This window comes from Mollisia scopiformis (assembly GCF_001500285.1).
Source record: "Mollisia scopiformis unplaced genomic scaffold LY89scaffold_25, whole genome shotgun sequence".
Classification (NCBI taxonomy): domain Eukaryota; kingdom Fungi; phylum Ascomycota; class Leotiomycetes; order Helotiales; family Mollisiaceae; genus Mollisia; species Mollisia scopiformis.
Genome location: NW_017263605.1, coordinates 142,527 through 168,393, shown reverse-complemented (window position 1 = coordinate 168,393; position 25,867 = coordinate 142,527). Strand labels below are relative to the sequence as shown.

The 25,867-nt window shown below is 48.4% G+C and overlaps 12 protein-coding genes across 12 annotated transcripts; 6 read left to right on the top strand and 6 right to left on the bottom strand.

The window, feature by feature from the left end:
- The first annotated feature begins 113 nt into the window (after positions 1–113).
- LY89DRAFT_247911 (uncharacterized protein) lies at positions 114–888 on the top strand. Its single transcript, XM_018206161.1, has 3 exons — positions 114–301; positions 361–597; positions 657–888. Exons 1-3 carry the CDS (start codon positions 290–292, stop codon positions 798–800), a joined length of 393 nt encoding a protein of 130 aa, XP_018065004.1. The 5' UTR covers positions 114–289; the 3' UTR covers positions 801–888.
- LY89DRAFT_689307 (mitochondrial tricarboxylate transporter-like protein) lies at positions 844–2,223 on the bottom strand. Its single transcript, XM_018215882.1, has 5 exons — positions 2,073–2,223; positions 1,962–1,982; positions 1,737–1,868; positions 1,530–1,677; positions 844–1,478 (listed from the first exon to the last, which is right to left on the bottom strand). Exons 1-5 carry the CDS (start codon positions 2,155–2,157, stop codon positions 977–979), a joined length of 888 nt encoding a protein of 295 aa, XP_018065003.1. The 5' UTR covers positions 2,158–2,223; the 3' UTR covers positions 844–976.
- Positions 2,224–2,530: 307 nt separating this feature from the next.
- LY89DRAFT_723253 (HPC2-domain-containing protein) lies at positions 2,531–5,230 on the bottom strand. The gene is made up of 2 exons (XM_018218799.1): positions 3,097–5,230; positions 2,531–3,047 (listed from the first exon to the last, which is right to left on the bottom strand). The coding sequence occupies exons 1-2, from the start codon at positions 4,782–4,784 to the stop codon at positions 2,729–2,731; spliced, it is 2,007 nt and encodes a 668-aa protein (XP_018065002.1). The 5' UTR covers positions 4,785–5,230; the 3' UTR covers positions 2,531–2,728.
- Positions 5,231–6,119: 889 nt separating this feature from the next.
- Positions 6,120–7,496, top strand: LY89DRAFT_655380 (uncharacterized protein). The gene has a single exon (XM_018212339.1). The coding sequence runs from the start codon at positions 6,124–6,126 to the stop codon at positions 7,450–7,452; it is 1,329 nt and encodes a 442-aa protein (XP_018065001.1). The 5' UTR covers positions 6,120–6,123; the 3' UTR covers positions 7,453–7,496.
- A 975-nt stretch (positions 7,497–8,471) lies between these two features.
- On the bottom strand, positions 8,472–9,110 carry LY89DRAFT_595908 (uncharacterized protein; the record flags this gene model as incomplete). The annotated part of the gene is made up of 1 exon (XM_018209886.1): positions 8,472–9,110. One exon carries the CDS (start codon positions 9,108–9,110, stop codon positions 8,472–8,474), a length of 639 nt encoding a protein of 212 aa, XP_018065000.1.
- A 1,197-nt stretch (positions 9,111–10,307) lies between these two features.
- LY89DRAFT_626122 (ubiquitin C-terminal hydrolase-like protein) lies at positions 10,308–15,254 on the bottom strand. Its single transcript, XM_018211096.1, has 5 exons — positions 14,846–15,254; positions 13,977–14,764; positions 13,189–13,911; positions 12,492–13,035; positions 10,308–12,445 (listed from the first exon to the last, which is right to left on the bottom strand). Exons 1-5 carry the CDS (start codon positions 14,874–14,876, stop codon positions 10,596–10,598), a joined length of 3,936 nt encoding a protein of 1,311 aa, XP_018064999.1. The 5' UTR covers positions 14,877–15,254; the 3' UTR covers positions 10,308–10,595.
- LY89DRAFT_247373 (uncharacterized protein) lies at positions 15,242–16,264 on the top strand. The gene is made up of 4 exons (XM_018206159.1): positions 15,242–15,608; positions 15,664–15,783; positions 15,840–16,034; positions 16,085–16,264. The coding sequence occupies exons 1-4, from the start codon at positions 15,431–15,433 to the stop codon at positions 16,165–16,167; spliced, it is 576 nt and encodes a 191-aa protein (XP_018064998.1). The 5' UTR covers positions 15,242–15,430; the 3' UTR covers positions 16,168–16,264.
- A 1,173-nt stretch (positions 16,265–17,437) lies between these two features.
- LY89DRAFT_596050 (TBCC-domain-containing protein) lies at positions 17,438–18,703 on the top strand (the record flags this gene model as incomplete). The annotated part of the gene is made up of 3 exons (XM_018209894.1): positions 17,438–17,707; positions 17,742–18,446; positions 18,500–18,703. The coding sequence occupies 3 exons, from the start codon at positions 17,438–17,440 to the stop codon at positions 18,701–18,703; spliced, it is 1,179 nt and encodes a 392-aa protein (XP_018064997.1).
- A 181-nt stretch (positions 18,704–18,884) lies between these two features.
- Positions 18,885–19,972, bottom strand: LY89DRAFT_247479 (uncharacterized protein). Its single transcript, XM_018206160.1, has one exon. It carries the CDS (start codon positions 19,536–19,538, stop codon positions 19,065–19,067), a length of 474 nt encoding a protein of 157 aa, XP_018064996.1. The 5' UTR covers positions 19,539–19,972; the 3' UTR covers positions 18,885–19,064.
- On the top strand, positions 19,780–22,135 carry LY89DRAFT_626113 (uncharacterized protein). Its single transcript, XM_018211095.1, has 7 exons — positions 19,780–19,830; positions 19,902–19,958; positions 20,202–20,554; positions 20,606–20,978; positions 21,026–21,623; positions 21,696–21,901; positions 22,016–22,135. The coding sequence occupies exons 2-7, from the start codon at positions 19,928–19,930 to the stop codon at positions 22,039–22,041; spliced, it is 1,587 nt and encodes a 528-aa protein (XP_018064995.1). The 5' UTR covers positions 19,780–19,830; positions 19,902–19,927; the 3' UTR covers positions 22,042–22,135.
- Positions 22,136–22,425: 290 nt separating this feature from the next.
- LY89DRAFT_689299 (uncharacterized protein) lies at positions 22,426–22,775 on the top strand. The gene has a single exon (XM_018215881.1). It carries the CDS (start codon positions 22,493–22,495, stop codon positions 22,688–22,690), a length of 198 nt encoding a protein of 65 aa, XP_018064994.1. The 5' UTR covers positions 22,426–22,492; the 3' UTR covers positions 22,691–22,775.
- Positions 22,744–23,676, bottom strand: LY89DRAFT_700595 (uncharacterized protein; the record flags this gene model as incomplete). Its single annotated transcript, XM_018217135.1, has 1 exon — positions 22,744–23,676. The coding sequence occupies one exon, from the start codon at positions 23,674–23,676 to the stop codon at positions 22,744–22,746; it is 933 nt and encodes a 310-aa protein (XP_018064993.1).
- Positions 23,677–25,867: the final 2,191 nt, after the last annotated feature.

Below are 25,867 nucleotides of genomic sequence, written 5' to 3'. Positions count from 1 at the left end.
AAGAGAAGAGAAGGAAGGGGAGGGAATTGAATGAGCGTAGGTGGTGGGTGTGGTAATCAGGAGACGCCTCCGAATGTCGTGGATAGACGGGGTCGGACGCTTCGGTTTTAGGAGGCTATGTTGGGTTGGTGTGGAATACTGTACCGCAGCGCTAGGCGTCAATGGAGAAATCGTACCCCTGTTCGAAAGTTATGCATGCGTCAACATCTGGGATCGTGAATCTCGCACGAATATTTATTTTGAGAGCGGATGAACCGTTTGCTGAAAATAAATCCCAAAGTGAATCACGATGTCCAAATCGGTATGCGAACATTACTCTGCAATCAATTGTCCTTGTACAACGCTGACAATGACGAAAAGATAGCATACAAGCATTATATTCGAGCACTTTCTCGATGGCCAAAAGACAACTTGAGACCCGACTGCCAATTTCAAGATGTAATGCGAAAACGTCTAGACAGGAGATTCATCCCCGCCTCTTCACCCAATACTCCCAATGCTGCACAAGCAGTAGCGAATAGTGCCATAGATGAGAAGATGGAATTGGAGCAAGCAAACGCAATATATTCTTTGTTGGAGAATCGATATAGTCGGAAGGTACATCCACAAAGGAGGACTAAAGTCAAGACAATGTACTGACACAATATGAGCAATAGTACCCGATCGATGGCTCTTTGATGAGACCTGCGAGCAATCCGACTCACTTCGAGGACTTGATGAAGGAGCTTCAAGAAGCACCAGAGAGGAGTTGGTGGGGCAGCATGACGAACAGATGGAAAGGATTTCTACGATTTCAATGATTCACGAACTACAATATGTACTTTTACTGTACCCATACAAACACCGGCGTCCAGGCAGACAAATTGAAGAAGTGTAAAACAACTAGACTCTATTGGTCCCTATCTCTCAACTCCGAAACTCCATGCTGTATGCACCCATATCTCTATGCATATCCCAATCCCCAGCCCCAGAGCGATCATATGTACTTCTTCTCCGGATCCAACCTATCCATCAACTCAATACTCTTCTCATACATCGTGAATACAATCCCCCCACTAAGCATCAACCTCACCAACCTCGGCAACGCACCACTCCAGAACGTCAATATCCCCTCATTCTTCGCTATCAGCGCCGCACAAGCAAAGCTATTCTTGTAAAGATGCCTAGCCTCAATACTCTGCATCCGCGTCTTCACCGTATCCAGCGGTTGCGTCACATAAACCGTGATGAGTCCCGCAACACCCCCAATCCCAAACGTAGACAGCGTTCCTAGCTTTTCCCCCGGCGCAGTATACGATTGTGCCAACTGTCGAAGGAAAGTATAAGATCCGAATCTCGTAGCGGAATTAGCTGCCTGTCTCGCAGTCGTAGGCACAAAACCCTGGAAGAAACCGCGGAGTCCTCGTTCTCGAGCTATAATCGGAACCGCATGAAGAAACCCTCGCATTCGTGGCTTGCCCGATTTTCGGTCATCGATCCTATTCCCATTAGCCTTTCCCTTGTAGAAAATACTGAAACAAAAATCGTACAAAGTCGTCTTAATACTCTCAAACGGCGTAACAGCCAGTAACGACTCCGTAACCCCGGCCCCAAACCCAGCAATCACCGTCCTAGGCCCCGAGATCTTCCCATCCGCATCTTGCAACAGCGCTTTATACTGATCGAACGCCACGAATCCTGTGAACCCATTAGCCATCCATGCCCCCTCTAGTCCAGAGAGAGGCAGCTCGACATACGAATCCCAGCCTTCAGCGAATTCCCAATAATCAGCGTCGTGCAGCCCGCATACCACGCCTTCCCAAACGGCGGCCAGGGAAGCTTCGCCGAGTCCGCGAGGTTGCGGTTTAATTGCGTTCTGGTCTTTGCAACTATCGTTCGTTCATCAATCAGTATTTCCCTCTCCTCTAAATTCAAACTTCACTTTCCCCAAGGCCCCCTCTTCTGGAATAGGATGAACATACACTCAGCAGGATAAGTAATAGCTATCCCCATCAAATTAGCACTCATTCATTCATTCATCTATCCCATCACTCTCAAAACTAGGTAGGTAGAGGGGCAAGGGCAAAACGAACCAATTTCCACCGCACCAGCCGTACTCCCCGCAATAATGGATCTCAGAGCACTCGGCCTCTCTTTCTTCTTCTCCGAGGTTGCCATTGCGAGATGGGCGTTCTGCAAGGTGTGGATTTCCAGGAAGTGGGGAATGACCTTTTTGAAAGCTTTGGATTTTTGGGAGCTTGGAGGTGACGGGTGGAGGAGGCTGCTTTTGTGAGTCTGGAGGTGGGGTAAAAGCGGCGTGCAGAGGGGTGATGGATTTTAGTACTGTAGTGTGCTCATAGGAGGAAATTGATAGGCGAATTTACAGGTTGAAAAGTTGTATTGAGTGATTCACTTGAAGGTTGGAGGTATTCTTCGCCGTCAATTAATGCCATGTTATCTTTTGTATTTCTGATGTTTCTGGATGCAAATTCACAATATCTCACTCATTTTCACAGCAAGAAACTCGGCAATTATTATGGCAAAGCAATTTCCATTTTGATGCTTCTGAATCTGTACAGGACCCCTTCCTCGCAATGCAGCAAAAGCAATTATTTTTGTACATTTCATTGGGCGCCTCGGCTCCAATGGCTGCATAAACTGTGTGATTTGTCTTTCCCCTCAAAACGCCGATAAGTCTTACAGAACAATATTTTCACAACCCAAATCCAAAGTATATCTCGGAAATGCCTCATTGATTGAAGACCATAGGTGTGCTTCCTAGAACAGGAGCACTGGCCAATTGAGCCATACCACCGTAGTTACTAGGCATCGAAGCCATGGATCCCATCTTCTCTCTATCAAGTTTCTCTTGCTCCATACGAGCTCGATCGGCCTTGGTGATTCGGGGTTTTCGCGTAGTAGAACCGCCTCTAGAACCAGGTCCTGATAGTGGCAGGCCTTGTCTAGCTCTTGCTTCTTGAGCAGCAGTAGTGCCACCACGACCAGAAGATCGAGAAGATCCACCACGGCTGCCACGTCCACGGCCGCGCTTTGGAGGACCATCGCCTCTGTTTTATGTTAGTCAATGACTTGAAAAGGATGAGTGATTCCACATACCTGGATTCAAGTGCTGGCTTCTCACCCTCTGGTACAAGAGGGCCAGAATATACAAAGAAGCCATCATTGGCCGCAGCAGCTTGCTCCTCCCAAAGAAGCTCAGAATCGTCGACGAATCCATCATCCTTGTCATATTCATCCTCTTTCATCTTCCTCTTACGAGGGATCTTCTTCGCTCCACCGTCTGTACCCGTGCGACCATCGCTCATACCTCCCATCTCGATGTTGCTATTGTCACCTTCGCCCTCTGAATCGAGTGACATCTCGTCACCGCTATCTTTGTTTGAGCCATTTCGCTCCAAAGCAGCACCTGCAGCAGCAACTCTAGCAAGTCGGTCACGCTGAGCCGCAAGTCTAGGATGAAGAGCGTCCCAACCGTATTGTTCTTCGGCCAAGCGAGTGAAGTTGATGTACTTGTTGACCTCTCCATTCATTGGAATCTTAAGAATAACCGTAGGTGCACTATATTCTGTGCCATCATTTGGTCCACCGCCACCAATTTGCATAAGGCCAGAGCCAGGAAGCGGAGGTGGGGCTGGAAAGATATCACCCTTTGGCTCCTTGTGCTTGGGCGGTTTTGGTGAGGCAGCAGCCGATGAGGTGGCTGTACTTCCAGGACCAGGAGCCTTTTTGGAGATCGTTGATGGGCCAGGAGCAGATGCCATATGCTCAGAATTCTTGCGTTGCATCGATGCAGGGGTGGGTGGCTTAGAATGGCCATTCTCGATGGGTACCGCAGGAGCCAGTCTATTCACGGTAGGAGATGGTGGAACAGATGTGTGACCCTCATCTCGATGCAGTCTGGCCTGTTGCTGCTGGTTGAAGAATGACTGAGTTGCAATGGACGGCGACGCCAAAGCTTGGTTTGGAGGATCAACCAGACTGGAGATTGAAGGCGATGCACTGGCTCGATTCATCGAATGTGGATGACTCGGAGAACCTTGTGAGTTGCTGTAGGGGTTGTGACTAATAACCGTCTCGCGCACGGGATCGTAGTTCGATCGAATAGGATCATAGTTTTGACCGCTGGTACGCATGGTAGGCTGCTGCTGTTGTTGCTGCGGTTGGGATTGTTGGGGTTGGATTTGTTGTGGAGGTGGTGGCGGTGGTGCAGAATTGAAGAAAGACTGGATAGGTCTTTGGGTGGAGTTCGGAATGTCTTCATTTTTGCCTTTTTGGGACGTGGAGGCAGTTGCGACTGGGGAAGGAACATGAAAGTTCTGGCTCGCTTCGACGTAGGGTGGTTGGCGGGGTGGTCCTGGAGCCACCGCAGGTTGGATCTCGGCTGGCGTAGAATTTTCGAGACTTGCATTCTTTCTTCGTCTCACAGTCGGTGCATTTGGATCTCTGGGTTTGCGAGTTTTTCTGACTTTGGGGGCATCGGTGTTGGTTGCAGAGCTGTCTGCGTTGATTTTCGGCTTGTTGGCACCAAATCCGGGTTTCCTGCCGGGCTTCTTCCGAGGCGGCTTCTCTACCGAGTTTGGCAAACCTCCAGCCGGATTGACCGTGATGCTGCTGCTCATGGCATTATTGTTATTCTGGCCGGCATGAGAATCGTTGGCAAATTGCGCAGACGGTGATCCAGCCTCCGGACTTGATCGTGGCGGTGACGAAAGTCCACTGGCCGAGCTGCCTGGTGAAACTCCTCGAGCCCCGTCCTGGTTGCGAACCCGCTCAGAAGTCGCCATAATGACTTCAATTTCGATGGAGCTTCAGCATCCGATTTTCCCTGACGCGTATGGGAGAGACCTGCGAGAAGTATCGAATCGTGCAGTCGAAGCTGTACCTGCGTTGTGCTTGGGAGAGGTTGAAACGTGACGACAAACGGAGTGTCACCACGAGGTGTGAATAGCTTCAAAACTGACACGACGACGCGAAATTCGAAATCTGGCAGTAGTGGACAAGTCGAGGCAGGTAACGGGCCAAAGGCAGGGCGCACGAAAGCAGTCAATGTAACGGATTCTTATGCACGTAATTAGGGGTCGTGATCGATGGCGGGCCAGAAGATATCGATGAAGATATCGTTCTGCAGTATTGGGGAAGTGTGAGGTTGTTGGGTTAGAAAGAGGGAAGTGCGTGGAAGACGAAATATGGAGGGTGTTTGGGGCCTCATAAAAAAGATTGATGGACTGGCGGGATTGGCATTTTGGGACTACGGAAGACAAGCGACTAATAATTTCTACTACCTACATACGCCTGGGCAGAAGAGACGAGCAGCAGAAACGAGCACTGCTGCTGCTGCTGCGAGGGCAAGTGCTCGGAGCCGGGGGGAAGGAATGATCCATATGGGAAAGCAGGAGCAGGAGCAGGAGCAGGACAGGAGGACCTCATCAGGGCGAGGGTGAGTGAGCAGATGAGGTGAGTGACTGACTTGCAGCCAGCCAGCATGTGGCTACACTCTGATGTGGCTTTGGGGTGGGATGTGGATTGACCAGCTGTTTGACCAAGGGGCATGATGTCTGGGACAGATTATTGAGTGCCCGAGGAAAACCACTCGGGTCCAGGCAAAGAAAGGTAAGGGTGATGTGCATGCTGCTTTGCGGGAAAGGGTGAAAGGTAAAGGTTCGGCGATTCATGGGGCAGCGCAGGGTAGGCAGGCTGATGGCTGATGACAGCTTAGCTCTGGCCAGTGAGGGGACAGGAGGAGACTGCCGGAGAAATAATTAGAGCTGCAAGAAACTCTCAGCCTCGACTTATCGGCAATCTGCCATCATCCATGTCGTCTTGATCCCATGTCGCTCCCCAGGCACAAGAGTCGACAAAAAGACACTGCACAACTCTGCATCTCAATTGAATTACAAACAATCGTCAGTGAAATATGATTACAATATTTGCTCTTCAGGTTGCGTCTTTTTTTTGCAAACTGTAAAACGACAACTGCAAATGCTCAAAATCCATAGATAGAATGTGGAGCTTATGCGTATGCAAGGCTACGGCTACACTCGTCTAAAACATGGTCCGTGCGCTGACTAGCTCGCTGATGTCAACCTTAAATTTTTGAAAGGCCATCGCAGATCATCCGCAGTCATGGATTTGCGAGGACAACGATTTGAGCTGAATCTTTCAGACGACGAGGACAATGCGGGCCCAGGCTCTACTGCTCCGTCGTATGCGGTACCTCCTCTTATGTCGGCCTTCGTAGGCGACATCAAAGAGCGCTCGACAGCCCCTCCTACGGCACCCAAAATGAAGACCACTCCAACTGGCTTTCCTGAACATAAGAAGAGGACCAAGATATCTGCATTTAAGCAGCAAAGAGCTGGAGCTGGACCTGTACAGCCTGTACCGGCAGATCCCAGCCGTCCTTCTGCTCCTAGGCCGCAGGCGCCTCAGCCAGCTAACGCCTCTTCACTAATACAGGACAACTCCAGTTTTGACGAGAGCGAGAGACGGCGGATCGACGAAGAAAATAATCAAAGGCTGGCAGCAATGTCGACTGCAGAGATAGAACAGGAGAGGGCAGAGCTTCTGGCAGGATTGGATCCATCTTTGATCGAGAGATTACTAAAGCGAGCAAACCTGGATGAAGGTCGTGGCGATACTGGACTCTACCCACCAAGTGAAAATACTGCCAAGACCGAAGACATATCGGAAAAAGCTGCAATTTCACAAGATGGGGTACCGACACCAACACCTACTGCAAAGCGGATTGTGGCATCAAAGTCGGTCACTTTCGAAGACGACAAGGAGCCTGCCACGCCTATTGACCTGAAGCCTGCATCCGAACCTCTATCTTCGGTTCCCGATCAACCATCTATACACTTCCCATCTGCTCCAGCAGCTCCAGAATTAGATCCCTCAGACCCATCCTTCCTCGAAAATCTTCATACCAAATACTTCCCAAATCTACCTGCAGATCCCTCAAAGCTTGCATGGATGGCACCCATACCCACACATGGATCTGTAGCAGATCAAGAATCCCCATACTATCCCAATAGTGAGGGTCTGTCTGCTTCAGCTCTCAGATTTGATTTCAGAGGTGGTTTATTGCCTCCTCGGATATCGAGAGCCATGCCAAGTACAAAAGGCCTACATCATCACGGCGAAGCTCCAGAAGCTGCAGGGTATACGGTCCCAGAACTAGCGAGACTGGCACGCTCGGCTTTTCCAGCACAGAGATGCGTCGCGTTTCAGACTTTGGGCAGGTTACTATATCGATTAGGAAGAGGGGAATGGGGAGATGCAGATAGTGAGATTACGAAGGGTTTGTGGCAATGTGTACAAGGGGGCAAAGTTATCGAGACTTTGGAAGAGGCCGCTGGTGCTGAAGGTGGTCATCAAGGTAGTAAAGTGTACGCTATTGAGGCTGTGTGGCTGTGGCAGAAGGGAGGAGGGCAGGTATGGAAAGCTGCGTGAGTTGACTGGGATGAAATTTACGAGCAATGATTTCATGATAATGGAAGATTTTTCAAAAGTTTGCTTGTGCTCTATTTCCGCTGAAACTTGAGGCTCGGTCTTCCCCGCCAGTGCAGGAGGAAGTCAACTCTTGAGGGTCGAGGATGTAAGACATGTAAGTTTTGCAAACTTATTAGTTCTGATTGAAGTCGAATGCCTGAACCAGCCCAGAAGTGAATACCTTCTATCTATCGATCTCAAGCGAGCAAGAAAAACCACAACAAAAAACCTCATCTCAAAAACAAGTCTGTAAAGAAATTTTTTTTTAAAAAAACCAAGAACGAGAACAGCAAAACTCTTTCCGGCCGACCTGCTGGGTTTTCCCGCAGCCGAAGGGGGCCAGTGAGCAAACGTAATTTAATACGTCTTTGGGACTCGAGGAACTTTAAAGTCTTACCGGACTCCGAGGGAGAAAATGCTTATTTGAGTCTATATGATGGTTTCGCTTCGTGGCGTTCTGATTGGTTGGCTGGTTAGCTGGTTGCAGGTTAAGGTGAGGTGAATTTGTTGTTGAAAAATCGACGCGTTAGTTTTGAGTCGTTGAGTGGTGTTTTTGTTTTTGTCTTTGTGGTTTCGATGCTTTTTTGAGTCATTATTCAGTTTAGAGGGGGTATAGTGAGGATGTCGCTTGTAAATTCGGGGAGGACGTTCCTTGAAGGACTAGATGGGCACTATTAATTGTTGACATGGCATTCCGATGTTAAAAGTACGGGCTTGAGTGAATTCATGGCTGGTGTTCAGTTGGTATTTTTTGTATTCAAACTTTTTCGGCGGTCTTGATTCATAACTCATGCATTTCTCTCACCTTTGGAAAATTGAGAGTCATTTAGTGCAGTGTGATTGAACAGATGTGATTGATCTTGGAAATGTTCCTCTCACGGTGGTCCCAGAAGGGTTAGTTAAGATTGAAGAGTTTTGATTTGGAGTAACGTCTCGCGAGTAATGTCATAAGATGAGCTGCCTATGCTAATGATCTTCCTTCACGGCACATCGCCCTTGTATGAACAAGCTGCACCTTTCTCGTGAGTATGAAATGTACATTTGGCCAGTCTTCGAGGGTCAACCCTGCTTCCACCATACTGCAATAGATCGCGTACAAGGGTCAATGCATCTCTGCATAGGTCCTGACTTGCGTTCATAGCCTCAGACAGCTCTTCGATGTTCCAATCCCCGTTAGAGTTCGGGTCCGAATAGAGTGCGTAGAAAAAGCACCGGGCAACGAATTTGCGAAGCTTAGAGTCCGGGTCTGAAGACTTGTATGCAGAGAGCATGGTTGATGTCAACAGGATGCGGCCGTCCCTGTCTAGATTGGATATGATAGAGGAAATGGTGTAATCCATTAGATCCGGCTGACAGATCTTCTCTGCCAGACAGTACACCTTGACACGAAGTCCGTCTTTACCGTCCGCCTTATCGCTTGTTCGAAAATTTTCAATGTAAAGCCATTCAAGAAAGAGGTGGAAGGCTTCCGGGCTATCCTCCGGTAGATATGCTTTGCGCTCGACGGCTTCCTTGAATCCGCTAGAAAACATCTTCTGAAAGTACGCGACTTTCTTGGGCAATATTTTGAGATGAACTCTGAATAGCTCTTGTTCGGGTCCGACGAGAATGTCCACCATCTCTATTCCGAGTTCACTGCTTAAAATTAGTAACGCTGATTGTCAAGCTGTGGGACATTGTATGCTTACTGGCCGAACTCGGATGCGTTTTCGGTGCCAGTCATTCTCTGTGAAAGACTTTGATTAGAATCGATCTTTACCCAAAGGACTATATAGTTGCACTTGCAGGAAAGACCTTGAAGTTCAAAATATGTGAAGGTATTGGCTGAAGGGTGGATGTCTTTGGAAGAACTCGAAGGCTGGAGGAAGCTTTTATAGCAAGAACATTAGAGTGAATCAGAAGCTTCGAGCTAAGAAGTGCACGAATAAATACGAACTCGTTTTTGGATCATAGTGATTGTTTTATAACGAGCTAGACATAGATAGGATCAGTATATTGTACGATATCAAGCCAAATGTTCATTCAGACGCAATGATCCACCTCGCATCTGATGTTCACTCCCACGCGAGTCAAATCCAAACATCAATTAAGGAAATAATCGAAGCCTACACAGGGAGATAACTGTTGAGAATGAGAATTGTAAACATTTAGAGAAAAGCTCGCACAAGACCTATGCTCTGCTATTGAAACAGCACAATATCCCACACCTTGAAAGGCGCAAAGCCGCATAAACACCTTCTCTATAACCCGACCTGATTTAAGACCACCTCACAGAAAGCTCTAAAACTCCAAGAAGCTCTCAATGATTTCTCTAACCTCTAACCCCACACCTCAACCAAAACTCAAACCTACCTACGTAGCCACCCCTCGCTTCACGACCCCTAAGCGAACCTTTCCCACCAACTATCCATATAGTTTTAAATAAGCAAAAGTTCTATCACAGCCCATCTCAGCATTCCACTTAGGTCAGTGGTTCAGGTCAAGAGTGGGTTAAGAGGTGGAAAAAGGGAATAAAATCGCCTGGCCCGCATACGAACGAACGAATCGCGACTTTAAAAACTGCAATCGACACCGAGCAAGTTTTCTACGATCTCCCCATCTCGAGATGGTGAGGTCCGAGTTTTTGCTTCTTGAAACTTTTTTTCCACAGATGATGCTTACTTTAATAGCTGGTTTTGAATTGTATGCTTTTGTTACTTTTTTGCGGTTTGTTTACATCGCTAAGCGAAAATTTCAAGGGGTTCACTCGAACTCAAAGCGAACATTAAGCAAAGCACAAAGAATCACGACGAGAAATCATCAGCAGAGTTCAAAATGCAAAATCATTTTCGCATTGAGAGATAATCACACATCTATAGCACAAGCTCCCATTGCTCCCATCCGTATTGCTAACCTCCATGCACAAGAATTCGAAAACGACCCGTCGCCATGCCTTTCATGTTTATCTTTCAAAAATGCATACCAGAAGGATATCATTTCCGCTTCGCCCGATGATCAAATGCATGACATGCCTGCAGTCTCGTAATTCAAAGCTAGTAATCATTCATAAAAACAGGGAGCCGCTCCCGTACATCATAGAAATACAACCCATCGTGCATCACAGGTTAACCCCATTGTCGCCCATTCGCATCAAGAGGAGCTCCTGCTGGTTGGTTATCGAGCCATTCAGGATCGTCCCATGACCCGCCAATAGTATTTGAGACTGGCTTAGGCCTTAAAGGTCTCGGATTCGCACGCTCAATATGCTCGACATCCCCTGTAGGAAAGTCTGCTCCATTGACCATGTTAATGTCACTTCGTGTTTCCGTCAGGTCGGTCATCTGGATCTCCTGGACATCTCTGCATACAGCGTCGACCAGGTCCTGCTTGTCTGAACTACGGACGTAGACCAGATAGTAGGGTGTGCCTCCTGCAGCTCCACCTTGCTGATCGAAAATTCGTCTTCTATCCTTGACCTCGGTGACGTATTCATCGTTATACTCTCGCCAGATGTCATGTTCGAAGTCGTAGATATAGACCCAGTAATGACCACCTCCAGCCTCACCACGATGGATGAAGACTGAGTGCAGTTTGTATTCGTACTGTCGCATGTCTGTGAACTGATCACGAAGACTCTGCTTGAGTGCTTGGATCTGGCCACTGATGTTCTCAAGTTCTGCGGTAACTTCAGACAATCGCTCGTCCAGTAACTCGGGAAGGGAAGGAAATATCTCAATATCCTCAACCTCCGCTTCTTGAAGAGTGTTGACAAGGTCTTTGGTGGCAAGTAAAGCCTCTGGAATGGGGATCTCATCTGCGGCATTCTTTAAAGCCTCCTGCCTAGCTTCAAGTTTTCGTAATTTCTCCTTCCATCTCCATGTTTCTCTTCGTCGCTTCATGACCATAGAGTTTGGATCGCCAGTATCGACGTACCTGTCCAGATAGATTGTTTCTGGAAAGGTTACTGCAGTCCGGTTCTTTGATGATCGTTGCGAGTCTTTGTCGTAATCGGTGCGCTGGATCTGGATCTGCAGAACAGGTGGCAGCTTACTGATGCACGAATATTGAGGACAAACGGTGTTGTCAACCTCAACTCTCTGCTCGTCGAAAACGACGTCAATAGCCTCGTATATATCCCGGATAACACCTTTGCCTGGGTACACGATGATTGTTGGCCAAGCTTCGACTTTCTTCTCCAGACTCTGAGCCTTTTGGGTATAGGTTGTGCTGGAACCAAAGAAGGTATCTCTGATGATATCAATCTGTTCACCTGAGTCTTCCTCGATGCTCGTCGGCTTGATTGCACACTGCATGCGGAAAGTAACATTTCCTATGACTTCGGTGACATCTTGTTGGGTACCAAATCTCCATAAATCATCATCAGGTATAAGATCTTTGCTTTCGGTTGTTGATATAACCAGACCAGATTTGTTACGGGGAGGAATCGGAGGTGGCTTTTCAGGGGCCGTCATAGTTTGTGGGCTTTCAACAGGCGAGGTTTCACCGTTGACCATTACAGCGTCCCCTTCTAGCTCTGCTAAATCCGCAGTGTGGTTCGTACTTTGGTTCTTCTTTTCGTCAGATAACGTGTTCTTGTCCTTGTTGTCGCCCGCGACTTCGTCGTAGCTTGGCAGTTGATCCATGTCAACGAGAGTTGCTTCGCTGCTGTCGTCGGACGCCTCATTTTGCTTCTCGCCAGGACGATCAACCATTTCGATATCATCTTCGGCTGTCATTGAAGATGTTTGGGATGCTTCTCTTGGAGGAGGCCATTGCGGACCGATGATAGGACTATCCATGTTCATGATCGAGTCGATATTTGGAGGACCAGATGGACTACTGATCGAGGCTCGACGGAAATTGGCCTCGGTTAATGAGCTGAATATTGTCAACTCGGCCAGTTCTCTCGTTGGCTTGACGGATCTTGAGGATGCTGTCTTGAGATTCTCGAACAGGTTATGTAGTTCGGCGACAACTACATCATTAGCGAATATACATCAGTATCTGACTCGAGCACTTACACTTCTGAGCTTTCTCAATCTCTGACTTGGCAACAATGCGTCCTCCAACCCTCTTGTTCTTGATGTTTTCCACTGTCAGCGGCATTCGATAATTTTCGAAGTCAATGACCATATCTCTGACAGGTTTGACAGTATAGTAGTACTGGAGCAAACTGTTCAGATAACAGGTATTGCCAATATTGTCAAGACCGACGGGTTCGGCTGTGCTGGCTTGGACATCGGCATTCGGGTCCTCAATCTTTCGTAGCAGAAAGTCACTTGATCGCTCTAAAGCAATGGTTCGTAATGCCTGGGTGTAGCTATCTTTTGAACCCGGCGCGCATGCACCTTGTGTGAGACTTTGATAATAGGCGAAGATCGTCTCGTCTGGCACAGTCCTGTTGTTGATCTGAAGTCGACTGTACGCATCACCGATGTCCAGATCAGACCCAACACCTCCATTCTCCATTTGGGCTGCAGCTCTTGACAGAGTGAAGTCGCCGCCGCGGTGTTTCGCAATGACTTGAAGTGCCTTGGCCACTCTCGATTTATCCCCATCAAGAGACTGTGGTCACAAGTTAGTTTGAAAAACAATGAACAAATTTAATGCAGAACGATTTACAGACGCAACAAGAGGCGCAATAATGCGATTTAAACTGAATAAGACGCGTACGCCAGCTTCAATTCGAAAGTGAAATAAAATCACAAAAGTACTCACCACTGCCACAGCGGCTGCTTCGATGCTGTCTGATGCTGTCTCCTTATTGACATTTAGAAAGTCAAGAGCTTCCTCGAAAGACATTGTTCTGTCGTTGGCAAGCGCTTCGATCTTTTCACTATCTCTATGCTTAGCAATGACGAGAAGACATTGCCGAGCTTCATCTTTTTGTCGTGGCGCTGATTCGATTCGAGATTTATACAGTCCCATGATATGGTCATCTCCCTCCCGAGTATCTGCGTCGAGACCGAAGAACTTATATGAACTTTCGATGGTTTTCAGGCCATATTCATTTGCGGACTCAGCCATGACTACTCTCATCTGAAGGTCAGAGCTATCGCGACCTTTGGCAATATCGGTCAGACAGTCCAAGTAGTAGGGCTTATTGAAAGGATCGCACTGCCGTTGTCGATCATAAGCCCATTCTAAGAAGGTATCCGTAAAGCAGTCAACCGCTCCCAAGCTCTGGTAGTGCGGATGTTCTTCTGCGGAAAGATCGACTGTCCTTGATCTCTTTGGATAGTCGTAATAGCCAAGACTTCGTTCAATATCCTTCAACGCAGGCAAGGGTTGGATGGCTTGATATCTGGTGATATTGGATGCTTGTTTCTCGGATTGTGGTCTTCCTTGAAGTATCATATCAAGTTCAATGACAACGTCTTCAAGGAAGTGGCGATTCGAGTCTGTGATGGTGGGAAGTTGCCAGAAGTATGCAGCTTCCTCCTTGAAAAATAAAGTTAGTAAGGATGTCCAGGTGAATCCAAGAAGTTTGAAACTGAACGACTTACCCCCGGTTCGGCACCTGGCTCTTCTATTGGTCTGAAATCGAGATAGTTGAATAGCGCGTCACATTCGTCCGCAAAGGCAAGCATATATTTTTTGTTTCGCCGCGCGATTTTCTTCACTTCACCGGTATCTCTTGTTGTCTTTGCATCGCTGAGATACTGTCGAAGGTATCCGATTGCTGAAGAAGGTGTCACTGGTGTCTGTCCGGCGTATCTCTCAGGCTGATTCTTGATTTCTCTTTGCCCTCGCGTGTAGACGATGGCGGGGTCCATGATCGAAGCTGTCACATTCTTAGGCAATCTAGGAGGCGAGACTCGGATTTCCAAAACAGCTGGACACTTCGAACCAGTACAAACGAATCTATGAGCCTCAGTGAGGAGATCATATTTGTTTGGGCCATGCTTCTCCTTGTACTCCCTGCCATCGATCGACTCCACCAAACGGAAGTGGTGCAAAGGATTCTCTGGGTCTAACAAATGGCAGGGTTCTTGCCCGCTTCTGCGTTGGTACAAATCTATCGAGACCTTGAAATGATACCGGCATCGTGTGCAGTATGTTGACACCACCCACTGCGTTGTTCTGTCCGGCTGTTGATCATTGGAAATCGGAGCGTTCGTTTGGGCCTCTTTCTTGCAGAGACTATGATGACAAGCCCTCAAATCTTTTCGCAAGTATAGTTGACCTTCTCTAAATACTGGAGGGAAATCTGCGAGTACGTTCCATCCTCCTTTCACGGGATATCTGGGGTCATAGTCCAGGAGATCGATGATCAAACGCGGGGCCGTCTTTCCTGGAATCGCAGTGGCGGTTAGCTTGTTTGCGAAAAGGGAGTATCACGATGCAAGGGGAGAGATATATGATGAGAACGAACCTGGACCCAAAGGGATCTCGCGGTCATCCATTACAGCTTTCTCGACGACATCAAAGGCCCAGAGATCACTTCCGCCGTCTTCCGTCCTTCAGGATTGCTCAGCGCCTCCACGACTCGTGGCGCAATTTACCACCTGGACGATCTTGTCAAGCACAGCGCAAGTATTCCTCTTTTGTGGTATCGGGATTATGGCGGTAAATGTGTGATTATGATGTTCAGCGATGGAGTATTGAGGAAGCTTAGCTTCAAGACTCGCGTGTAACAAGGGTCGTCAAGTTACCAACTACACATGAATCAGAGGAGAGATTTATGGGGCACAAGAAGACGTGGCACTAGTAAAACAGAATACATGAATATGATCGTTGCAGATGTAATATATTGCATGTGAGCATACGTAACTTGTATTTCCTCTGCCTAATATTTCAGAGCTTCCAAGAGTCAGTTGTACAAAATGCCCAGAACAATTTAGGCTTGCTCTAGAAGGCAAGTTCCGTCTTCCGCGCCCGAGCTTCGACCTCAAAGCACACTTCAAAGTCAACGACGGCGGTACCATACAAAGCAATTCCAGCCGCTACACATTTCAACATGGCATCAGGTGATGATCAATACCATCCAAAAGATGCCGTCAAGGCGGCCATTAGTGGCACAATGATTACTGGAGCTGCCGGAGGCCTGGTCTCAGCGATACAAAACACTTTGACGAAGAGGAACGTGAATGCGTGGGGAGTCTTTACGAAGACAGGAGGCACGATTGCGGTATTTGGTATGATCTGCTGGGCTGGAAAAGGGCTATCGCAGCTGGGCTGACGACGATTTAGCTGCCGTCGGAGGAACATACGAGTTCACACGATTCGCATCTGCCAATCTGCGAGAACGAGACGATAGCTTGAACACAGCGATCGGCGGCTTCCTGGCTGGTTCTGTGCTGGGATTAAGATGTGAGTTGGAATTTACACAAGATTCTAGAATTTTGGAAGCTAATCGAGTTGCGTAGTTGGCTCTACACCGGCTGTCCTCGGATTCGGTGCCCTCACAGCTGTTGTACTAGGGGCTTATGATTATACTGGTGGAGCTCTGTCCGGTTTCAAGAAAAACAACGAGATAGACGAGTTCGAGCGGAAACAAGAGTTGAGGATGAATCGTCGCCGGCCAATTGAGCAGACGATCTCTGAGCTGGGGGAGGGAAGAGGTAATATTAACAGAACGGAGAATGAAGTGCTTGACTGACATCTATCATAGGCATATACGGTCCAGGCTACGAAGAAAGAAGACGAGAGAGAATCAAAGAGAAGTACGGAATAGAAGTTCCAGCAAAGTCATAGACATTTCCATCACATTCGGGTTTCCGAGGACGGCTTTGCCGGTGTACATATGACCACGACTCTCAATCAATTCCGATTGTGTTATTAGGATTGGAGATGCTGAATCATGGCGCATAATTCATGAAAGTCTATTCGGACTTTAACGAACAAAGTCCTTCGAGAGGACGGACAAGAATTTCCCGATTTCTGATGGACTAAAGACAAGCCGAAGTACACCTACAACCATTGCAAGCGCATTTGGTAGCGTGAGACCCCAGCATAAGCTCGGTTTGTCTGATCTTCAATTTAGTGTTCACTCCTGCTGCTACCATCGACAAAAATGAACCTCCTCTGATATCAAACACATCTATTGGCTCTTTCTGCATCTCTACAAGAACGAATGCATTTCGATCATCTTGTTTGCAAGGTGCCGCAACGTTGTAGAGTATCATTTTAGCAATCATGAGTGAAGGATCGAATCATTGGGAAGGAGCTCTAAAATTCAGCACTTGCAAGACGTTGCTTTGCTGACCTATAGATAAATCCCCTTACTCGAGAACAGTAAAGCTCGTTGGCTCTTCCTGGGTGGCCTGCGACGAAGTTATATGTTTGGGATGTTTGGGTCATCCAATCTACGTGCTTGCTTAAAAGTGTTGATGGCATCCGAGAGTCATATCTCAGCTTTCAGAGTTTGTAGATGCGTATGATATTCACACAGCTCAATGCTTCTGTTGTCCAACGGATTAGTGAATCATTCCTTCCCATCCAACAGTCACCTTCGCCCTCATCTTTATGTTTGTCACGTGCAAAGCTTCTGAAGTGTCATAAATGTTTTCTTTTGGTAGGAAGGCGCGGCCCCGCCACACTACCCCGCGTCATGTCGCTGTTTCGTACATAATATCTTCACACTCGATTTGTGGAGCGTTCCAGCAATCACAACCACGGCCATTATCTCTCCCACTCGAATAAACTGCTGTCGACGATCTCTATTTAACACTCGCCGCTCACAGATAAGCTTCACGCAGAACGCCACAGGATTCTCTTGGTCTCCGGCATATTTTACTGATCGTCAGTCAGCTCCATTCTGCCGACACTATCCCCAGCTTTTTCATTGATCTGATCTGGAAGTCCCTTGAACGACTGTGCATTGATCGTTTTTCCCCACGAAGCCGCTGACGCCATCGTGCACCTGAGAAACACCGCCATCCACTGCCTTTCGCCTGGACATAAAGCCAACATTCTGATTAATCGTACTCTCTTCTTCTCTTTCACAATGGGAGACAAGGACAAAATGGAGAATCCCGTGACGAACTACCACCAGAGCGCAATATCGGACTCTCAGATCAAGGATCGCTTCTACCGATATTTCCAGCAGGAATGTACTGAACTGCAAGAGCAGATTGTCCGCCTTGAAAATTACAGTTTCGTTGGAGGAGAAAAGCAAGATGCCATTGATCACGTCCTTTCTGGAATCAGCAGACTTGCGAATGATGTCTCGGACTCGTCAGCATTTGTACCAGCATATGACCAGCGAATTTATGCTCAGGCAAGTCTCCCAAAAGTCAGAACTTATACTCGCCACTGACATGTGCCAGGCCATCAAAGCTCTAGAGGAGAAACTACAAGAAGCCAGAGCCAAGTTCGCACCTAGGTCTAGATTTCAGTTCAAGAACAAGAATACCTCTGCTATCTCAATCAATGATGCAGCGGAACTTGCTGCCCAGCAGCGACTTAATGCATCAGGACTTAGGCCTGGATTCGCGTCTTCTACCGAGTCTTCCATGGCTACCACCCCCGCAAACTTGATGACCCCTCCAGGTGAAAGAGATTCCAAGGATACACTCGGTGACCTTCCGTCGTTTCCAAAGAATTACAATGAAGAGATGTCCAGAGGCATGCCAGGACCGATACGAAAACCAAGTTTCTCCCAGGCTACTAATGTCAACATCACAGGTCATACCGGTCTCCACATCATCCTTCCCTCCTCTGCCTCTCGTGCTACTGCTTCCGGTTCCTTGACTAAGCTCAGCAGATGCATAGTTGACATGTCTGTACCAACAGCTACTAAAGCCCCGTTCGCTGGTCTTGCACTGAACAATATCAAGAATTCCTTGATAATTGCGGGACATGTTGCCGGAGCTGCTCACATCACTGGAGTTGAGAATAGTATTATTGTCGTGGCTTCTAGACAGGTTCGAATGCACGAGTGCAAGAACGTGGATATCTACCTTCACTGTGCGAGCCGTCCTATCATTGAGGATTGCAGTAACGTTCGCTTCTCTCCAATCCCTGAGAACTATGTAGGTTTTCGAGCGAGAAGACCAATGACCTGTATGCTGACAATAGTACTCAGATGACCGCATCAGAAGAGCCAGTCCAAAACCACTGGGATCAGGTTGATGACTTCAAGTGGCTCAAAGCTGAGCATAGCCCAAACTGGAGTATTCTACCGGAAGAGAAAAGAATCAATTCCGATACTTGGACAAAGGATGTTCCTGGTGGACCAGGAGTTGGACTCGAGGACATTTTCAAGACAGTCGGGCTAACTGGACGTTGATAGCACACGGTTGAGCATAGAATCAGAAGGACTGGACAATAGGCTCCGTAGATGATATTTGCTCTCCGTCTATAGCTTGGCAACATAGCGAGGGAGTTGAGGTCTTCTGATTGTTATTGGTTTGGGAAAAGGGGTATCAATTTGTAATATCTAATTCCGCGTGGCCTTTGCTCACCGTGCCCGCGGGCGGGTAGAAACACTTTTGGCCTCTAGCTGTCGTGTGAAGTACGACTTCATCGTATGCGCTTAGATGCTACCACTCAACGCCATCGCTATGATACTGCCAGAGCTGGTCTCCAACTTTGTGGCAATGTTGATCCTCTTGTGGTCTGTCCAGATATTCTTGCTTCATCAAATGTCTTCAGTCTTCTCCAGTCTCCATCAAATCTGCCCCGCCCTCCTTTTCCTTCTGTTCTCTCTCCCTCTTGATAGCTGAACCCACTTCCTTCAAATGTACCAACGCTGCCCTCTGCTTCTTTATCTTCTCCTCCAACTCCCTCATTTCTTGCTCCTGCTCCGCAATACTCCTCTCCATATCAGGCAGCTGTTTCACTTGCGCCCTCGCCTTCTGTAACCTGGACTTGATCCCATCCGCCGCAATGGGTATTTGATTCACCGTGAGCGGCCCCGTCCCATTCTCCAGATCCTTCACCAGCTTGGGAGTAGCAGCCGCTGGTGGAGAACCTGCTGTCGAAGCTGGAACATTCGCATTCTGCGGAGGCTGTAATCGCGCGAGGATTGCGCTCAGGACGGGGATGGTATCGAGACAATCTGGAGAGAGACCATCTGGGAGATTGGTTAGAGAAGGAGGTTGCGAGGTGGGAGAGGTAGCCATAGTTTCTTTCGAAATCAGCTGTTGGAATACTGCAGAGCGCGAGATGGACACGGTCCGATTAATGGAGACGTGATTCGTAAAGTCGATGTTCCTGGCTTGAGTGGTGAATTGGGAGTGTTGATTGGTGAACACTAAGCGTTGTTCACTTATCGGCGGCGAGTTTTTCTGTTGGAGGGGTCCGAAAAACAAAAGACACCCCACTACGTAGCTCCCTCTCTCACTTGTCTCAACAACAACCTCGAAGAAATCCCTCAGAAAAATTCTTCTCCGACATATAAACCTCTTTACTCTGGTTAGTATTCTCTGATTTAAATTTTAATCCTTTATGGTTTGATTACAGGACACCTAACATTGCTCATATAGCCTGTACGAAACATTCGCTCGCCAAAATGGTCAAGGTCGACAATAAGGCAGTGCTGAGTACGTTCTCCTGATCTCACCACGTATCCTCAACAACCTTTCCTATGTATATATCGACTTGTCCCTCCCTGTGAATCTGCACAGCAGATCCGCAATGGCTTCTCCTGCTCATACACCATCCAAGGCCAGGCCAATTGTTTACGAGGAACAAACGGTCAAGCCAAAGCGCGATTATATCCTCGCTCTGCTATACTGTCTCATGTACCTGGAGGTATCTTGGCTAATAGTTATGATTTGGCGCAGTTGTTATTGACGGCTGGGGAATTCCCAGCGAGACTTCTCCTAAGGCTGGGGATGCTATTGCTGCCGCCGAGACACCGGTGATGGACGCTTTCCAGAAGAACGCTGATGGTTACACCGAACTCGAGGCCTCTTCATTGGCTGTTGGTCTTCCTGAGGGATTGATGGGGAACTCAGAAGTCGGACACTTGAACATTGGTGCTGGACGTGTTGTTTGGCAGGATGTCGTCCGTATTGATCAGACGATCAAGAAGGGAGAGCTCAACAAGAATGATGTTATCATGAAGACATTCAAGGCTGCCAAGGAGGGTACCGGACGTCTTCACTTGTGTGGGTTGATCTCGGATGGTGGTGTGGTATGTTAACTCCTGCAAAGCGTTGTGGGTTTGTAGCTAATGTACGAATAGCACGCTAAGCAAGATCATCTCTATGCTCTCCTGAAGGTCGCTAAGGAGCTTGAGATTCCTCACGTCTATATCCACTTCTTCGGTGATGGACGAGATACTGATCCAAAATCCGGAGCTGGCTATATGGAGGATCTCTTGAAGAAGATCAAGGAGATTGGCACGGGTGAAATGGCAACCGTCGTTGGTCGATACTATGCGATGGATCGTGATAAGCGTTGGGAAAGAATCGAGGTCGGTCTCAATGCTTTGTGTGTTGGTGACGGAGAGGAGAGTAGCGATCCAGTGGCTACCATTAAGGAAAGATATGGAAAAGGTGAAAACGACGAGTTCTTGAAACCAATTATTGTTGGCGGCAAGGAAGCCCGTATTCACGGTAAGCAATCACACTTTGGTATCTGTCTTAATACTAATTGCTGGTAGATAACGACCAAGTCTTCTTCTTCAACTACCGATCCGATCGTGTCCGAGAAATCACTCAACTCCTTGGTGATGTTGACCGCTCGCCATTGGAGGACTTCCCCTACCCAAAGAACATCACTCTCACCACCATGACTCAATACAAGCTCGACTACCCCTTCGAGATTGCATTCAAGCCCCAACACATGGGTAACGTGCTCGCGGAAACTCTCGGCACCCAAGGCGTTAACCAAGTTCACGTCGCCGAAACCGAAAAATACGCCCATGTCACCTTCTTCTTCAACGGAGGAGTTGAGAAAGTCTTCCCTCTCGAGACTAGAGATGAAAGCCAAGATCTCGTCCCATCTAACAAAGAGGTCGCAACTTATGACAAGGCTCCTGAGATGAGCGCCATGGGCGTCGCTAAGCAAATGTGCAAGCGTATCTCAGAAGGCAAATTTGAGTTTGTTATGAACAACTTTGCTCCTCCCGACATGGTTGGACACACCGGTGTTTATGAGGCTGCTATTGTCGGTGTTGCCACCACTGACAAGGCTATCGGTGAAATCTATGAGTGCTGTAAGAAGGAGGGCTATGTTCTCTTCATTACATCTGATCACGGGTATGCCCCTTTCCTCCTCTCACCACTCCATTCGCCATCTCCTAAAAGGTAAGCTGAACTAATAATTTCTAGTAACGCCGAAGAAATGAAATTCGAAGACGGCAAACCAAAGACCTCGCACACAACCAACAAAGTCCCATTCATCATGGCCAACGCCCCCAAAGGCTGGTCATTGAAGAAGACCGACGGAGTCCTTGGTGACGTCGCTCCCACGATTTTGGAAGCTATGGGTCTCAAGCAACCCGAGGAAATGACGGGCCAGAGCCTGCTTGTGAAGAGTTAGATTGCCACCCATTGATTGCATTTTGACGTCTTGGCTTGTTTTTGATTGCGATGCGTGCGTGCGAGTTGATAGAATAAGAACCATGATGGCTAAAGAGTTCACTTGGCAGGTAAAAAGCGAGCGCATGAAGAGTAAATATGACTATGATGATGATGACGGTTGGTATTGGCATGGCATGAGACATGGAGTGTTGGGAGCGAGGTGTGGGGTGATGGGTAAATGATCCAGGTTTCATCCTATTACCAAGAGAGAAACAAAGCAACAAGAATAGAAGATAGACTTGTATAGACATGAATATACAATGGCTTTTCTTCAAAAGGAATCACTGTGGGACTGGACATGTTGAATTTGAACTCGCTCGCTTGCATTCACTCGACTGTCTACTCGACAACGACAGCTACAACAACTAACACTTAAGTAATCGTAATATACGTACGTGACCATCACCCCTTTTCTTCCTCGTTCCTCCTCATCTCGTCTCTCGCAGCTGCTCTGCTCTCGTAGCAACTCCTTTCTTGAACTTAAAACGCACTTCCTCCAGCCTGGTATTTTCCGGATATCTTACTTGTCCAATCCAACGAATGACATGAGCATAAAAAGCATGAGTGCCGCAGAACGCCTCCCGCCAATTCCATCCCAACCTCCACTCCCTAAACCATCCGTCCTTTTCTTTCGTTTTCCCTCCATCAAAGAGCCGAGCCAAGTAAGTGTGCTGATCATGCTTATTATGATCCTCCGCGTGCATCATTATGCCCTTCTCATTTTGCTCTCAACACCCACTTGACTCGGCGTCCTCATTTCTCTGATCATTATCCCGACCCCGGGACATTAGAAGCCTCACATCGCCTTCCCAACTCCACCCTTAGAACTCGTCCTACTCAGCGGACTCACATTATTTTTGTCTCGACTCTGATCCCAATTCTCCGCCACTGGCTGCTGCTCACCAAAATACCCTCGTGCCGCAGCGCTAAAATCCTGACTCCCGTTCGAACTAGCGTTCCCTCTCAAGCTCGAACTCCCGCTGCCAGGGCCGAGATCAGGTCCCGGGTCGCCCCATTCTCCGAGCGAGACGCCGCTGCTGTATTTACTCAGATACGAGGTCGTGCTGATAGCTCGCGAATTGGTGCCTGTTCCCTGGCCTACCATGTCCGGTTTTGTGTTCAGGGCAGCTGGGTACATGGCTGTGCTGTTCGTGTCTTTCGGTCTCCATAGCTCAGGACGCTCGAGGTCGAAGGGGTCGGAGCGACCTTTTCCTTTTCGGGCGTTGGCTGAGAAGGAGGAGAAGACTGTGTCGCGGTATGAATCTCGGCTGGGAGCGAGAGACGATGGGTAGCGGGATCCGACGGCGGTAGAGGGTGGTCGGTACATGGATGTTGGTTTGTTCGAGGTAGTGTTGTCCACGGATTGGCCGCGGGACCGTCGGATGTCGGTGATATAGGTGTTTGCCTTTGGAATGGTGGCTCCGGGTCTGGTGGGAGGGTCCGCAAATGGATTGGAGCGGTTTGATACTGGGTCCGCAAATGGATTGCTGGCTGGATTGGTGGATGGTGGTGGTCGCCATCCAGCGCCTTTTACGGGATCAGCGAAAGGGTCATCTCCCACGGATGCGAAGTTAAGACCCAGACTCCCGAGTTGAGGGAGTGAGTTGGTGTTGCCTGCCAAGGACAAACGGCGACGTTCGGCTTGTAGCTGTAGGTCTCGATCATCCATGCGGAGGAGTTGGGAGAAGTCCGGAGGATTGCTCATCTTGGCTGCTTGCTTCTCGCTCATACTTCGCGCTGCAGCAAATGGATCCTCAGGCTCCTTGGACTTCATCCGCATACGCCAGGCGAAGCTGACCTTCTCAGACAGGCGCTCCCACCACTCTGAAGCTCTGTCTTTGATGGATGGTTTCTCATTTTGAGAGAGGACAGAGTTGTTTCGACTGTGCTGTGGAATCGGGCCATCCATGAATTGTGAATTGCCCCTGTTCAAGTTGACACTAGGTGTGTCGCTTCTGGCACCTCCAACCTTTGATTTCAGTGCTGCTCCTAATCCCACGATGGCAGCTGCAATGCCCGCTCCGAACCCCAATAACCTATCACTTTGATAGCCCACCTCCGACTTCCACCTGCTTCCTCTACCTGATGGTCCCACTGAAGCATTATCATTTTCGTAGAAAGAGCTCCGGCGCCCAGTTGTGAGGGGAGTGAGGAGTGATTCTCTGCCTCTCCTTCTCTTTCGGAAGAAGTAAAATAGCATCCCCACTATTGCTATCAAAGCTACGGAGCCTACTACTCCACCGACCACAGGCGCAGCTGTAACTTGAGGGTTAGAAGATATTCCAGACGCAGCTGACGACTCTTCAGGACTCGAGGTAGATGCTAATGAAGTAGAAGAAGTGGAGGTCGTCTTCGAAGGGGTAACAAATCCAGCGCCATTATTATCCCCTGAAAGCACCGTTGGTGAAGCAGAAACTTCACTGAGAGCAATCGCAACTGCGGAGCTCGATGATGTGGTAGGGGTCGTAATCCTCGACGCTGGTATAGCGGAGGCACTCGAAATTGCACTCGTAGCGGAGGTGCTAAGAACCACAGCAGACGTACTTGTGACAAACGAAGACACCGGTGTGCTAACTGTCGACGTCGCGGCCACCTGCGCGGCCGTCGTCGAGGTCGGCGCTGCACTCTCTCCTGCGGCATTAGGTTGGTTCTCAGAAGTCGACGAGGATGTAGATGCTGCTATCGACGTTGTCGAGGTCGTACTCGGTGTAGCTGCTGGTAAAGTTGCCAAACTCGCAGGTAATGTGGTAGCAGATCGCGGCACAGCTGTACAACGAAGGCCATCTATTGAAGTGGTCGAAAATCCTGCCGGCAGGGACATGATGAAGAATGAAAAGCGACACCAGTCGCTGCAAGATAGAATATACAAAAAGTCAAGCTTCAATAATACAGATCATAGAGGCTCCCAGGCCATCAATTTGAGATATCCACCATAACGACGATGATGTTTGCGAATGTGAAGAAGAACAGAATTCAGTAATAGGGAACAGTGGAGTGCAGACGGTGGAAGGAAACCATTGATCTCCTGTCCTCAAACGCCAGCGTTCTAGCATGAGTCTGGAGTGGGTGACCGGTTAATATGAGAAGAGGATGTGAGACAGGGTATGGCTAGAGGAGGGGGTTTCCGCTTGTCGCAGGAGTCCCATGCTGAGACACTGTCTGCACCACCATGCTGGCCAGGGGTAGGCACTCGCTTGAGCATTTGTGTAGCATTTTGCGTGCGTGCTTGACGTGAGGAGAGGAGATCCTGTATCAATGGCATAGGAGAATTCAAGGTTTGAGGTGGAAGGTTGTGTATGAAGATACTTTTGCATATCAGGTTGGATATGAAGATCCGGAAAGAAAGTGGAGAGGGGGAGAAAAGAAGAATGTTTCGTTTGGCGGTAGTCGGCAAGGAGAGAGAAGCTAGGACGAAACAAGCTTAGACTAACTACGAGCCACCCCTTTGAGGGTCCAAGCCACATCAGTACTAATACCTGCTCACTCACGAGTTATTGTATTTCGAGCCGCGCGCTCTCACTTGGCGTTTAATATTGTCCCAACTCCAACAGTGCAGAAGAGCAGGTCAACAGAGGAGTCCAGTGTCTGGCATTGGACCATCGGGGTTACTGAGTTGGAAAAGGTATCAGCACAGCCGACTGACCAGGAACTGCTCTCTTGTCAAGTGCTTGGAACGACAGAGGATGAACTCCACCCCGTTACAACCCTCGGACCGCTGTTTTGGAAATTTATATTGAACGCCACCACTTCCCAGTCATTGTGGTCACCATCCTGACAGTACGAGACGTTATTGGTAGATGGTGCCCAACAGGTGTGCATGAGGGAATGCGGTTGAGTTCGTTCGGTGTGCGGCTTCGCTGCAGCCTCGAAGTATTCGAATATCCGGACCAATGCATACAGAGGAGGATGCCTCTTATGGA